The sequence below is a fragment of the Syngnathoides biaculeatus genome, chromosome 6 (genome assembly GCF_019802595.1).
Source record: "Syngnathoides biaculeatus isolate LvHL_M chromosome 6, ASM1980259v1, whole genome shotgun sequence".
Lineage (NCBI taxonomy): Eukaryota > Metazoa > Chordata > Actinopteri > Syngnathiformes > Syngnathidae > Syngnathoides > Syngnathoides biaculeatus.
Genome location: NC_084645.1, coordinates 11,979,937 through 11,995,169, shown reverse-complemented (window position 1 = coordinate 11,995,169; position 15,233 = coordinate 11,979,937). Strand labels below are relative to the sequence as shown.

At 39.0% G+C, this 15,233-nt stretch overlaps 2 protein-coding genes across 4 annotated transcripts in view; one reads left to right on the top strand and one right to left on the bottom strand.

Moving 5' to 3' along the window:
* Positions 1–1,919: 1,919 nt before the first annotated feature.
* Positions 1,920–13,710, bottom strand: kras (v-Ki-ras2 Kirsten rat sarcoma viral oncogene homolog). Of its 3 annotated transcripts, none has more exons than XM_061821565.1 (6): positions 13,572–13,710; positions 11,821–11,938; positions 9,372–9,550; positions 8,201–8,360; positions 5,712–5,836; positions 1,920–3,270 (listed from the first exon to the last, which is right to left on the bottom strand). In XM_061821565.1, exons 2-5 carry the CDS (start codon positions 11,929–11,931, stop codon positions 5,717–5,719), a joined length of 570 nt encoding a protein of 189 aa, XP_061677549.1. In that variant the 5' UTR covers positions 11,932–11,938; positions 13,572–13,710; the 3' UTR covers positions 1,920–3,270; positions 5,712–5,716. The 3 variants fall into 3 exon arrangements, with proteins under 3 accessions (XP_061677549.1, XP_061677552.1, XP_061677551.1); XM_061821568.1 differs by lacking the exon at positions 5,712–5,836 and having other exon boundaries at positions 1,920–2,632; positions 3,111–3,270; XM_061821567.1 differs by lacking the exon at positions 5,712–5,836.
* LOC133501699 (ras association domain-containing protein 8) overlaps positions 13,699–15,233 on the top strand; it is a 49,294-nt gene continuing 47,759 nt past the window's right edge. The window contains exon 1 of the mRNA XM_061821564.1: positions 13,699–13,836. The gene's annotated coding sequence lies outside the window, so the exon portion shown is untranslated. The remainder of the gene's footprint in view (positions 13,837–15,233) is intronic.

The following is a 15,233-nucleotide window of genomic DNA, read 5'->3' as shown; positions in this document are numbered from 1 at the left end:
GTTGTTGTGGAGTTTGTATGTTCTCCCCGTGTCTGCGTGGGGTTTTCTCTGGGCAATCCGGTTTCCTCCCACATTCCAAAAACATGCAACATTAATTGGACACTCTAAATTGCCCCTAGGTGTGATTGTGAGTGCGGCTGTTTGTCTCGATGTGCGCTGCAATTCCCCGCGACCCCTGTGAGGATAAGTGGCTAAGAAAATGGATGAATGAATGGAAATCTGGGGGAAAAATGCATGTCGCTCAAGCTCAAGACTTGTCTCATAGAACGACTCAGTTGAGTTCAGCCACCATTTTCAAAATAGTTTTCAGAATTTTTTATTTTTATTTTTTTACTAATTTAGTATGGCAATGTTCAAATGTTTTCCTAAGAATCCAGGGCACCGAGATATGAAATTACTCTGAATCTTCAGTCTTCATTTAGTACAGTATAGTCATGTAACTTCAACCTGTCCCGTTAGGGGTCGCCACAGCGTGTTTCATCTTAGATGAGCGCACATAAATATGTTTGGCAGTTTTTACGCCAGATGCCCTTCCTGCTCCTTTTAATACCTTCATGTGCGGTTCATGCAAATATAGAGTAGTCTGCTGAGGAAGGATTGTAGGAAAATGACAGTGCAAAAAACATGGGATATTCATGCTATTATCAATAGTTAAGGAACTGTAACACTAGGCATCTTCCGTGTCGCGATGCTGCCTCAGAGCAAGAAGAGTTGGCTGCAATGATTCAAATCACAGGTCGCTCTTGTGTGGGGTTTGCTTCAACACAGTCAGTCTGCGTCATTCTTGATGGGGTGATGACATGGCAGGGTGTATGTCATCTCTTTTGTGCCTCATGTGGACACGAAAGATGTTTTGTCCAGAGGTCGGTTCGACTGTGTGCATGACGTGCACCTTCCGATGTTAAATCAAACTGATGTTTGTATTTATTTCTTTTTAGTGTTTCTAATTGTCTCCTATGATAAGAAGCCCCAATATATAGGATATGAGAAAAGTCTGGATTGATTGACTATAAAAATCAATCACGTAGGAAATTTAGTTCACTTTACTTTTGAATCAGTGCTTGGATACTTGACAAGTATATCCATTTCCTTTCCATTTCTTGCCAAGATGGCCCAAAACCTTCAGGTTTATACAATGTATGTATAATTAAAAACCTTGGGGAGAAAAATTGAGTCAGCTTCCTTTTGATGTTCTTTAATGCACATTAAATAGGAGTGGCGAGATTCATGGCAAAAAAAAAAAAAGATGCATTTGAGATCAGTCCACCACTCAAACATGTTGGAAAGTGGCCATTCATTCTCTTCTCTAAACCTGGACACAGACACACTAAGCGCAGAGAAACGTCATGATAACAACATACTGCAAGACAACAATTTACAAAATATGCACCTTTCAGTATCACAGCTATACAAATGTTAACATACGATCAAGGTTTAAGTGATAAGAGAAATCAGGGATTAAAAAAAAAAAAAAAAAAGATTGGTTAAAGACAACCTTTTCTACCTTTCAAAAACGTTGAGGCTAACCCCCGGTAGTCAGAACTCTTTAATGGTGCAGTGACACCCTTCGGGGCATGTGCCATATTGGCAAAGGTTATGGCGCCATAAATTTTAACCAGCAAAACACTGATTAGGAAAGTTCTTTAAAGAGGGTGCCATCATTGAAACTGCTTGCTATGAACAAACAAAAATACATTCTGAAAAAAAAAAAAAAAAGAAAAAAAATCAGTCTCCTGTGCATGTCTTGAGCATACCGTTTGCAGAAAATCTAAACATCTTAGCTCTACCGACCATCTACAGATCACCGTATTCAAATATGGAAGGCAGCTTTAACTCCTTGCTGGAATCAGTTTAAAAGGGAAAGGAGGTGGGGTGGGGGACATTGGAAGAGGAAAAAAAATATAAGCTGACCCACAAGAGAAGCTTGGACTTTTTTTTTTTAATTTTAAACATTCCCCAGGACATGGGCAGGGAACTTTTATGGCAATTTGTGCCTCATTTACAAGCATCAATTACATCAAGACAACAATTTTGTCACAGAAAGTAAACAATTAAGTCTACTGGATGATTTCTGTCTGGCGGTCTGAGATCATTCTAACACTTCAGGGGATTGAACCCTTAAAAAGAAAGAAAACAAATTCATTTGGAGACTCCTTAAACAAATAGCAGCTAAGAAAGGTACATCATGCTCCCCGTTGCAACCAGAATGCTGTCTGGTAACTTAATGTTGCTTATTTCGATCTGGAAAGGGGGTACACTGGAGACCGCAGAACTAATTTTACCTAAAGTCAATGAGGGTCCATGTTTATAAATGTGGCCCTACACATTAGTAACCTCTGCCTTTTGGACTGCTTGTTACAAAAGATTAACAGGTTAAGGGAAGAAAAACAGCCTACAAACAGATGTTGGAAGTACAGTATAAACAAAAACAGCACATTTGAAATAAGATGTTACCTTTGTGGACGAGTGAAATGAAGCAAACAAAGCAAATATTGTATAATTGGTCATGTACAAAGAATGCCAAGATTAATGAAGACTTGATCAAGTAGATGCATATTGACTTGGGTGTGCATTTATTGCTGCCCACCGCATCAACCAGACAGTTTGCTAAATGCATCTCCTCTGAGACAATCTGCACACATGCAAAAAAAAAAAAAAATATAGGTAGGCGAAGAGCAGTAACTGCACAAGACAAAAACAAAACTAAAGTTGTTAGAACATTTGAAGACTAGTAAATTATTTCATACTGTATCAGTGACATTAGCACATTTGAGGGATAAATAGTTGTTCTTTGGCATGCCATAACCTTTCGCCAAAGGACTATGTAATCATGGAAAAGGTTGACAGGCATGTGCAGTGATTCCGTTTAACAACAGCTGGGGGAAGAAATTGAGTGCAACAGAAAAGTAAACCAACATCACCTAGTAAAATCAAACCAATCCATGTGAGCAACTGGCACTTAACAGGAAACAAAAGCTTATTGGTGTCCAAGTAGCAAAGAATAGGAAGGCAGAATAAGTGGGTCAGCTTTAGTATTGGTTACAGTGGGTATTGTGAAAGAGGCTAATAATTTAGTGTGATGTACAAAATGTATTACTGTTTCTGTTCACCATAGTTTTCTTTTTGTAGTCTGTCTGGGAAATGAATGATTATTCACATGAGTGTGCACTTTGTCTTGGACTTCTTTTTCCTCTTTTTGCCCTCCTTGCTCATCTTCTCCTTATGCTTGCGGATTTCTCGTACTAACGTGTAAAAGGCATCGTCGACTCCCTGCAAGAACAAGTCAAAGAAGGTTACAATTTGCGCCAAAATTTACAAAAACAATTCAGCGGCGACTCCATTGTTGTTAATGGTTAGATGGAAAGGTCAACAGTTTCCTGTCTCTCACCAAAAGTAGCTGCATTTTATTTCAATAAATGAAAATATGGTTTTACTTGACTGCTTGCCAACTATTCTGAGCGTCTGCCGTTTCTGTAGGAACAGAAGATGCTTTATGTACTGTTAATTTAATTTGAAAGCATCATCTTGGTCTTATTATGCCAAATTGTGAACTGCATAAAGTGGATTGTTTTAATAACGTTCTAAATTAACTAGGAAATTTATTGGTCAATTCGTTGCGAATTTTGCATTTCAGCTCCTTGATGGAAAATGCAAATTGCGCAAAAAGTGGTGGAACGTAACAATTGGAGATGTACATTCTAAAATTTTGAGGGAAAATTAAATTCACCTGCAAAGGTTATAGCACATTTTACAGTACATCACCCTAAAGTGGAACAACTAATGTATGGGGAGGAAATGGAGCTTTCATACGCGGCTCTTTGCCTCCATTCGTGCGACTCTCAAGAAGGCACGAAAGTATATCGAAGTTCTTTTTATGTGTGCGTATGCTTTGCTTGAGTTCATTAAGAGTAGTTGTGAGCGAGTGTTGCTTGCATCTATTACGGTATCTGCGTGCACGGTTTCCTTGAGTTTATTACCGTTGTTACGGGTATCACATCAAGTGAATTGGAACATTGCAAGGGCCAAAAAGCCATACATTGAAGGGTAATAAAAAAAATGCCTCAGAGATGTTGCTGAAATCTGGTGTCCTGTAAATATTGGCACTCTGTAGGGGTCAATTTTTCTTATGTTGACATTTACAATAAATCTGGCATAGCAAAAGGCATGCATGTGAGAAGAGAATTATATTCATGTGTACGATGTGGCTATTTGATGTGTGTGATGTGGCTTCTTGCCGCAACAGTAAAAGACATGGCTATTCATCTGACTGGTTGAGCACCCTGCTATAGAACATATGAAATGACTAAGGGAATAAACAAGTTAATAGTAAATGCAGCTAATTTACAGTGAGAACAAGATTAATGTAATAACTGTGCTGTAACCTCAGGTGGGAAGAAGAAAATGGGGGATTAAGAAAAAAAAAAAAAAAAAAAAGACTTAACTTCTGATGACAAGACGTTTCCCCAACTCCTTGTCCCCTCCACATCACACCTCCGTCCCAGAAATATCTCAACTAAAGATCAAGTCCTGCATTCAACTTTACTTCAATTAATCACCTGGCTGGGCTTATTAGCCCAGACACATTTCAGAGTGTTGATTTCAGTATTTTAGAGTACTTTCACACTGGTAGCTTTGCCAGAAGCTCGGGATGGAGAAAGGAGCACTGTGCTCTTCAACAGGACCACTCATTAAATCGTAACATCATGTAAATATTTCAAATTATGTGAAATGGCTCAAATTTATGTGAACTTCATAGGCACAAAATACGCTGGGAAACAATTAATTTGACTTACTTTGTTCAAGGAGTAATTTACTACTTTTTATCTTTGCTGCTGCTACATGTATTACCATCAAGTCACCAGCCATAAAATGAGGTACATTGTCAATAAGAGATCCAGTCCAAAAAATGCGTATAATATTGTGCCTTTAGAAAGGTAATGCCTTCTTTCAATCGTTTAAATGAAATATTGTGGGAGATCCACAGCACACGCAGCGAGCACATCCGCTGCACAAAGTTTTCTGTTCAAGTCTTTGCTCTGCCCTTTCTGTTGCGTTTGCACGTGCTTCACGTTTGTATGCAATTTCTCTGGGTCCGCTGATTTCTTTCCACATTCTTAAGATGTGTTCAGTGTTCATGTGTGGTGTGAAAGTGAGTGGTTGTTCACCTACAGGATGTGTGATTAACTGGTTAGTAGTCCAGGCAGTATTGCTCCTCTCGCAGGAAAACATGATTGGATGCATTCATTTCGCTCTATCATACATAGTTTGGCAAACTTATTTAATCAGTATGCAATGTACCAATAAACAAGATTTAATACAAATTAACATCTGACGGTGTATTTTTGATACAGGTCATGTTTTATTACATTGTACATGGGTACCTAATGTGGTGGCAGATTGGAAAAACCAGTGAGCCCCAGATTGGACAAGGCATACACAAGGTTGAAAGAAGAAAAAATAAAATAATTCAACAACACCAAGCAAGAGTGACACCAACTTTAGATTATATTAAGCCATTACACAGAGACAGATGCAGACAGAAAATCATCCATATGGCTCCTGTTGGCACCTCATCACAGCCCAAGCAGCAATCTGCATGTTAGCATGGACAACCCAACACCACTTCTGTTCCTCCCACCTTAGACTCCACAATCCAGTTCGAACGTACAAACACATAGAGCTGTTGGGAGGGCGAGGCTGCTGACACTTACCCCATTCACATCACAACACACTTTTTAAGCTTGACACAGCGTGGGGTCTTTTCTTCCTTGCTGAGCTTATTGACGCGGTACTGCCTGATCTCTCGTACCAGAGTGTAAAAGGCATCTTCCACTCTCTGCAGCATGAGACACAACTTCCCTCAGTAGTGACCAATAAGAAAGGGGCCACGATGAACAGCTTCATACAGCGTATAGTCACAAAAGGTACATAACAGGTCGTGGAGTACAGATGGGTCTACCAGCTGCGTAAATAGACAACTCAACCTTCTGCCTTTGCGAGTTACTGTAAAAACTTACCTTCTTCTGGTTATCTTCAAATGTAATATCTCTAAACAATGGACAATTTTACCACTATAATGCATATTTTTAAAGTGCAGACGTGAAATATTTGGGTTATACTATGCTAAATTAGTCAAGATTTGGACTTAATGTTACGTTGTCTTTCCTGTACAGCCTTACAATACATCCAACCAAAACATAGCGAGATGGCTAAATAGCTACTTCACTCACCAACAAGGAAATTTCACTTTTCCAGTAAACATAATGATAAGAAGCAAAACAGGCTTTGAAAAATCAGAGGCATCAAAATCTGATTGCAACAGCATCACCATGTGGAGGAAAAAAGTACTGATACACACTTGGGGTGGAACCCGTGTGAGCTTGATGTGAGAATGAAATCCCTGCATTGCCGATTTCACCAAAACAGACTAAATCATTGAGACAAAACAAGGAAGCAGATTGCTGCTTAGTCACTCAGCTACCAAAGACACCAATCACAACACAATTCATCAGATGAAATCAACAAGACCATTAGAAAAATTCCAACACCCAGTTGCACGAACCAGAATTAACAAAACCCCTGAAAAATTACATTTCAATATCAATCACTCACAGTGGCATGAAAAAGTTTTTGCCCAGTTTCCAATTTCAGCATCTGACAAAAGACAACCGAAGTAAATCCAAAGCAGTTCATAAGTATATAATGTTTTCTACTAAGGGCGGGAAAAAAAAATGAAAAAGTACATTGCCCTCCGCGCTGTTAAATACATGCTCTAACAGGGATGAACCAAAATATTTGGAACACTACATTCAGTTTAATTGACCACACCCAGGCCTGGTGACAATCAATTTTGTTGAATCAGAAATCCTTTAAATCAGGGTGGACTAAACTTAAAATGTAGGTAGGCATTTGCTGGATACTGTAAGAGGTTGTTTTTGTTTTTTTAATGCCGCACAGCATACACTAAAAATGACAAAGCTCTCAATGCTAGTTTAATAAAAAAAAAAGAAAAAAGAAAAAGTGTGGTGGTGAGCAGGGTTAGAAGTATATGTAAAAAATAGGCATGGGGTTGACTTGACACCCCCATCCAATGGATTGAGTATGGGCCTCCTTTCTCACATTTTTTGATTCTTGCCTGTTTTCCCCACTTTAATATTTAAGCTAAAAAAACAAATAAAGAGACAAATATAGCCCAAGTAAACCTATGCTGTTCTTAAATGGTGTCCTCCTTTATTAAAAGGGGGGGAATCAGTTACCTGGCCATGTGCAAAAAAAGTAATTACCCACCTTGTTAAATCAAGAATTAATTGTGTCTGAACACAATTTTTGGTCCATTTTCACGCACCACACACACAAGCCTGATTACCTCCAGACCTGTTCAATCAAAAAATTAAACAGAATCTAGAAATAATTACTTTTGAAATGTTTGTGACTATAGATTAATGTTGTTATGGATTTGGCTGCCATTTAGTGCTGGGGCATACATTTGTCATGTAAAGGGCCACCGACCACCCCAAAATCTTTAAAAAAGTCCAGTCTTGACACCTTGAACACAAAGCTGTGATATAGGATCCATCCATCCATTTTAAGTGGGCCTCACTTAAGTTCAGTGTTTATGAACAAACAAAACAGAGATAGACACTGGGGAAAAACAACTCCTGCCTAAAAGAAGACAGACTCATCTCACATTTGCTAAGAAACATCCTGATGAGCCCCAAGACATTTGGAAAAATATTTTAGATAATTCTTAGAAAGGTGTGTGGCTTAATACATCAGGCGTAAAAATAACTAAAGGGTTAAAGAACATCATGGCCACAGTCAAACATACATGGTGTGTGTGGTGGCTCCTGCAAGTATTCTTCAGGTCCTTAAAAACTTTCTGGAATTTCATGGAACAATGAAAGCCACTGTTCGTTATATCTGCTTTAGTTGTCTTTGTAAGATATTAAAATTGGTTTGATGAAACAATGTTAATGTAGCAAATACGCATTTAAAGAATTTAGGAAGGGGGCAAAATACCTTTTCTCAGCAATTTAAAAGGAATGCTGCTTATAGAAGAGACAAACTTGTGAAATACATAATGTATAATGAGGAGAGCCATACATGACAAGACTTTTAGAAGACTATAACAGGTTAAAATAAAATGCATTGTAAAGTTGTGTGCATGCATGTGTACACATATATGTGTCGATCCTCATACCTGTCTGGTTTTGGCTGAGGTCTCAATGAAGGGAATGCCATAGCTCCGTGCTAAATCCTGAGCCTGCTTGGTGTCCACAGTCCGGGACGGGAGGTCACACTTGTTGCCCACCAGCACCATGGGGACATCTTCAGAGTCTTTCACTCGCTTTATCTGTTCTCTGGACATTGACAGAGATAGATTTCAATTTAGTAAAAGCTTTATACACCAAGGGTCCATTAACAAATCTCTGTCTTCCCCCAGTTCAGTTCATGGTAGACTGTTCCAAGTGTACCAAAATGTCAAAACAAAATATGACTTCCCTCTTTCTTATTGGTCACAATAATGTAAACAGGATGGTTTATTGTAACAGCACTAACATTCCCAGCATCTACGGTGGCCCCATTTAAAACCAATGTAGCCAAAACGGGATAACTTGTGAGACAACGCGGAAAGCAGGAAAGTTTCATTCAACTCTGCCAAGGCCACAAACATGCTCCAAAATTGTCTGCCGTCCAAGTTTCAAGTGAGAGATATGTGAATGGACCCCATCGAAACACGATGGGTTTGGAGGGAACATTCTGGCATCCATGGTAAACCGAAGGCCAAACTATATTGCACCTTAAAACCCCTTCAACAAGCCTGTTGCACCACACCACAGTCCATACCAGATATGAAAATAAAGCATGGGAGAATTTAACAAAAACTGAAGATGGAGTTAAAAAAAAAAAAAAAAGTCGTGGTAAAAATGCCATGACGCACTGTATTTCAGACAAACAGCTTTGGTGGCTGCACAGAGCAATGTAAATGTAGCTCAATAAATGTAACGGAGCAAAACTTCCATTTATTTTCACCTAATAATTATGCTCCCAATCTCAAACACCCCAACCACCAACAAAAAACAAGCAAATGGAGTGAAAATACATGCTACTAAACTACTTAAAGACAGCATCTGGTGCAAACTGCAAACATGGTTAAACCGAAGATGTGTCCACTCTGTTTAAAAACCACCGTGACCATTGCAGTTTTTCATTTCACTTGTGAAATTCCTTCATTCTACCTTATTTTCCTGTACTACCACAAGCATTTGGACACTCCCACTTTCCCCTAAGATAAGCAAATTGAAATCAATATTTCATAACATCTCCACATTCAAGGATAAGCTTTTGAGTGGTGCCACCACCCAACTTACCTATAGTGGTGAATGTCCTCAAAGGACTTGGTGTTGTTGATAGCAAAGACGCAGAGGAAACCCTCCCCTGTCCTCATGTATTGATCTCTCATAGCACTGTACTCCTCCTGACCTGCAGTGTCCAGGATGTCCAGCAGACACGTCTCTCCGTCAATCACTACTTGCTTTCTGTACGAGTCCTGAGAGGGAAGAAGGCCATGAAACTAATCAATACGGGCTTAATGAAAAAAACTAAGTGGTTAAGAATATGACTGACAAGCGTATTTCTATTTCTTTATTTTTAATTAGCCAATGATGCCATTACATAATTGAGTTGCATGAACTTCACCCAGCAACGTATGCCTACACAAAACTGATGTGAAAGAGAAAAAGATGCTTGGCAAATTTGATTTACACTACTCAATTTGCTATAAAATAAAGGGCATTTCACTTGTTAAATTTTAGAATAAATCTAAATCACTGTTGACTGTGAAATCCGTAACATTGCGGCCTTTTCACCAGATTACACCAACTCACTCCTCTCCCTAGTATCAGGGGGAAAAAAAAAATTGTAACATTTAAAACACTTTCGCCACCAGCCATTCCCGCAGCATGTCTTTTCAATGATTCAAACAGACATATCACCCCAATTGTATCATCACTTATTGGCCTCCAGTTTGTTTTAGAATACAATTTAAGGTTTTACAAATTATTTTTAAAGCACGTATGGGCCAGGCTCCGAGCTCCATAGCCAAACTTTGAATTCCGTATGGGCATGGCTGCCACATCAGATCTTCCAGGGACAGTCTTATGGTTGTTTCAAAGATGAAGCCTAAAACTAAAGGTGATTAGCACATTCCCAGAGCGTCTTGACTTCTAATAATAATCTTGTTGTTAATTGAAAGAGGTTTTTAAATAATGTATTAGGCTCCTGCAATCCCAGCAACTGTGGGTATTTACTGGTAACACCTGAACTAAATTTCGCATGAAAAGGAAAAGGCATACTAAAACATGGGTGGGTGTCCAATAACAGCTACATTATTGTGAAAAGTGTTCAGTTTCATTTTTGGAACAAACAACAAAGGTGAAGTGAGCAATGCAATCTACTTTATAGTATAAAATGAGTTACTTTAAGAGTGTTATTTAGTGTCGGGCTACTACAATTAAATCTTTTTAGAATTGATTCTGCATTGAATAATCTAATAATCACTCAAACTCTCACACACACACACACAAAACACACTTGTTTTCCATGTGAACTCACTCGAGTGTAGTCTGCAACTAGTATAGAGCATGTTTCTAACTAGCAATGGAAAGATATACTACAATAAATAAGTTAAAAAAAAAAGGTTATCTTTTAGTCACGTGCATGTCATGTTCTAAGATACCCAAGCTCTACTTTGCAGTAATTTAGTAATGTATCACTTAATTTTCATTTTACAAAACTCGGGCGCATTTTTATCACCGGCAACTATGTCCCACAGGCAGTGCATGTGTCTGCAACAAATATCCATGAGGTAAACATAGGCAGTGTCTGACCATTATTCTAGAAGGCACAAATATAGTTTTATGATTATTCTTTATGGTCGGCACAATAGGTGACTGGTTAGAGCATATGCCTCACAGTTTTGAGAACTGGGGTTCAAATCCCGGTCCCACCTGTGTGGAGTTTGGATGTTCTCCCAGTGCCTGCTTGACTTTTTCTTCAGGCACTGCAGTTTCCTCCCACATCCTAAAAACATGAATTAATTGGAGACTCTAAATTGTCTCATTGTGTGTGTATGTATGTTTGTTTGTTTCTATGTGCCCTGCGATTGGCTGGCAACCACTTCATGATGTGCTGTGCCTCCTGCCCAAAGACAGCTGGAATAGGCTCCAGCACTATTGTGACCCTTGTGAGGATAGGTGGCTCAGTAACTTGATAGCTGCATGGATATTATTCTATATAGTTTTGAAGCAGAAATTTTTGCATCAAATTTTTGGGCTTGATTTGGCTGAATTATCTTTTTTTTTTTAACACACCCCTAATTTAGTGCCATCATTTTTATTGCCATTTTGACAGAAAGCCAGGGCATTTTTTTTAATTCATACTTGATGTATGAAATATGCACACACACTCAGACACTGTACACCAATAATCATTTCAAGAGTGGGTCTGAGTCAGCAGTCATCCTATTAATTGTGCAGAGCTCAGCTACACATACAATCATTAAGTGGCATAATTATGAGTGTTCAATTATCTAAATAAGCGTTGTCTCTTAAGAAAGCCGGCAGGCAGTGACAAGGACATTGAAAACCTGTTTGGTGTCTTTTAACACTTCAAGTTGAAGAACGTGTTTTAACCATTTCACAGAGGAAGCCTTCTGTGCTTTTACCTCCATACAAAAATAGACACAATGTGGAGACTGGCATGCCTCACAAATGCATAAATTGAAACAATGAACATGCATATCCATGCATGTACACCTACCTCAATGGTGGGGTCATATTCATCCACAAAGTGATTCTGGATGAGCTGAATGGTAAGTGCGCTCTTGCCAACGCCACCAGCTCCCACCACAACCAGCTTATATTCTGTCATGATTCACCTAAGGCAACAAAGAAAACCATAACATTAGAAATTGAAGGTATTTTACAATTTCCCCCAAGAATATGCAAATAAATTATTTGAATTTTCCTGAATGGCACAGTAAAGTAAAGCCAATCATATTTCTGAATGTGCTGATAATTGTTCACTGCATTAAAGCTGTATGTTTTCTGGGAAATATCAGGCTAGTCAAAGGAGAAAGTCCATCATTTTCAGGAAATCTGTCCATGAAAGTCATTGTCAAGTAAGCATAATGTAACATCATGCTTACTTCGCACTTTATGTGGAACAGTCTTTCCCACACTTGCCAGAGTAAAATTATACCGTATTTGCTTTTTCAATCATTATCCAGCAGACTGATATTTACTTCACAAAGGGATTTTTCATTCCAGTTTCTTGTGATAAATTCATGACTCGTGTTCTTTGCCGTATCCATACATCAACATTATGACAATGCATTTTTGGATGTCAAGGTCAAGTAGACAAAAAAAAAAAAACACTTCTGCACTTCTGTGAAAAATGTATGGGAAAAAGTTCACATTGCATGATATATACCCATTTAGACAACTAAAATACTCATGCAGGATGTACTAATGAAAAAATAAAACGTAATTTGCATTGTATAGTGCTATTGTATATCCTTCAATCACATATTTGTTTTGACACCTGCGGTATTTAAAGAGCTTTTCTAAAGAATTAATGCCTTGCCTCCAAGTACAAAATGAATCGTAAAAATGAAGTAAACTTAAACCAGTAATGAAAATTTCCTGACACTTCATCAGCCACAGGTAATATTTCACATGCAGCACAATCCGTGATCTATAGTACTGTATAAACATATTCAGGTAACGCCCTTCTGACAATTTTAAATACAACTGAGCATGGCCCTCTATGAAAATGCAGACTTAAAAAAAAACTTATGTCTTTAGAACAATGTTAAAATAAGTTTACCTGTCATATGGAGCCATCAAAACCGCGGACTCGAGATCCTGAAGAATAGATCTGAGCGTCTGACTCCTCAAATATTGCAACATTTCGAACTAACACGTTCAAACTCTTTGAATATGACAAGTTCCGACTCTTCAAATATGGGGTACATGCTGCTTCCAAATAAGCGCTTGGAGCCCAACTCCGGTTTCGAAAGAAGAAAAAAAATTCGCTGAGAGACTGCAGGGTTGCCAGGTTGGTTGGCTTGAAGACCTCCAAAGCCCAAGAACAACCAAGCGACAGTGTGCTAAAACTGGGCTAGCTTTGAGCTAACCCGCTAACGTAAACCTCGGTTGACAATTTTTTGCAAAATCATTACCGAAAACAAGCCATACAAGCAAAAGTCTACGCCTAGTATGGCCGGAAATCAGCAACATTCAATTGAGTTCAGAGGTAAAATTGGTGCAAAGTTTGAAGCCGACGCCGCCATTGCCAAGCTTAGCCTCAATGGCTGCATTACAAGGCCGACATTCGCTTCACAACTGGGCGTAGTTTTGCGTTTACAATGAAAAGCCATCCCATTTGACCAACAACACTGCGCAAATGTAACCGTGTTTACGCATTTAACTGTCAGTTAAGCTTGCGGCTTTCATGTGTGAATAAAAGGTTAAACGAAGCAAAAAGTGTCTCGTCCTTATTTGCGTTACCTTTAAACGAATGGAGTTCCGCGTTTGAAGTGGCGACTATATGAGTTTGGCTGATCGTCCTCTCGTTTCGCACGAGGATGTCTGCATCGCCTGGTTCACTTCACGACGAAAGGCCCACATTAAACCTGTCCAGTCAGTGCCAGGCAAATTAATCGATTGAACTTTCCATTTGTTCCAGCGCCGGCCGGCCAAGCAGCTCAGGTTGGCCTCCTTTCGGCAAATATGGGCGGATACCGGGGCGCACTTTACCCACAAAGCATCGCTGGTAAGTCCGCTTTTGGCCCACGCCACTGCGGCACCATTCTGTTGTGATTTATTTATATATATATATATATATATATATAATATATATATATATATATATATATATATATAATGTTATATTCTTGTGAAATACCGTATCGTTGTTTGAAATATCTTGTTGGTCGTTGTTGTAAAAGGCAGACTTATATTTGTGCAATTACAATCAGAAAGAGTTTAAAGTATGTAGGTCACGTGGTGTGAGTTTCGGAACAAGCACTTGCACCGCTGCCCTGCTGCACAGTCAACAAAGTCTAGGGGGCGACTCCACTATATATAGGATCTAAATATAACCGCAACGTCCTGGTTGGACGTCATTCCAAGGCAGGGAAGTGATTTGGCAAGCGCTTTTGTCAGTTTTCCTGTGTATTCACTCGGATCGCTCCTGCGCGCCAGATTTGCATACAGCCAGCCACAATTTACGCAACACTTAAATGAAACGACGTCAGCAGATTCCCAAAGTGGGCTGTGCCTAGCAATCGCAAGCGGATGGCCCGAGAGGCTGGATGAATGAATGAACGAGTGAATGTGAAAAAATGCATTATTGTGGAATGTTAAAAAAAAAAAAAAGGGGGGGGGGCAAACAAAGTTGAGGAACCCATTGGACCACTCTAGTTCTAGTACAGCAGGGCTGTCAAACTCATTCTTGTTATGGACCAGATTGTAGTTTCAGTTTCCCTCAGACGGTCGTTAGGACTGTGAAACCATACAATTGTTGAATCGCCTCATCATATTTACACATGAAATTAACAAACTTGTTTTCGAATTAGAAATCAAGGGTAAAGGGTTTTTCTACAATAGTTCATATTTGGTAACACGAAAATAGTTGCAATATGCCAATGTTATTTATGATCTCACGTTTTGAAATTTGAGTACAGATTTTCACAAGAATCATGGACATTGGTACACATGATTAGCCTTCGTGGGCTGCATAAAATCATGTGGTAGGCCGGCTCTGGCCCCCGGGCTGTGAGTTTGCCACCAGTGTAGTACGGTGTACTGAACTGTATTTTCAGGGTTGGACCAGTTCAGTAACACAAGTACCGAGTGGCACGACAGTATGTCTTGAGTCCACAGTTTATTCTATTTAATTTTACAAAAACTGTTTTTTGCAGGTTTTAAACAAGTTGACCATTGTATCAAAATCATAAATGAAAATGCTATAGTTTTGTATTAACTGCATATTTGGGTATCTCCATATTTCTGGATATTATGATATGCAGCATCTTTATGGTGATAGTGGGTTTATCTATTTTTTTCGTCACTGATACCCATTATCTGTGTGTAATCCCTGTCCCTTTATGGGTTTCAGTACTCCAATTTTCTCCTACATCCCAAAATTGCATCTATGGTTGGTTAATT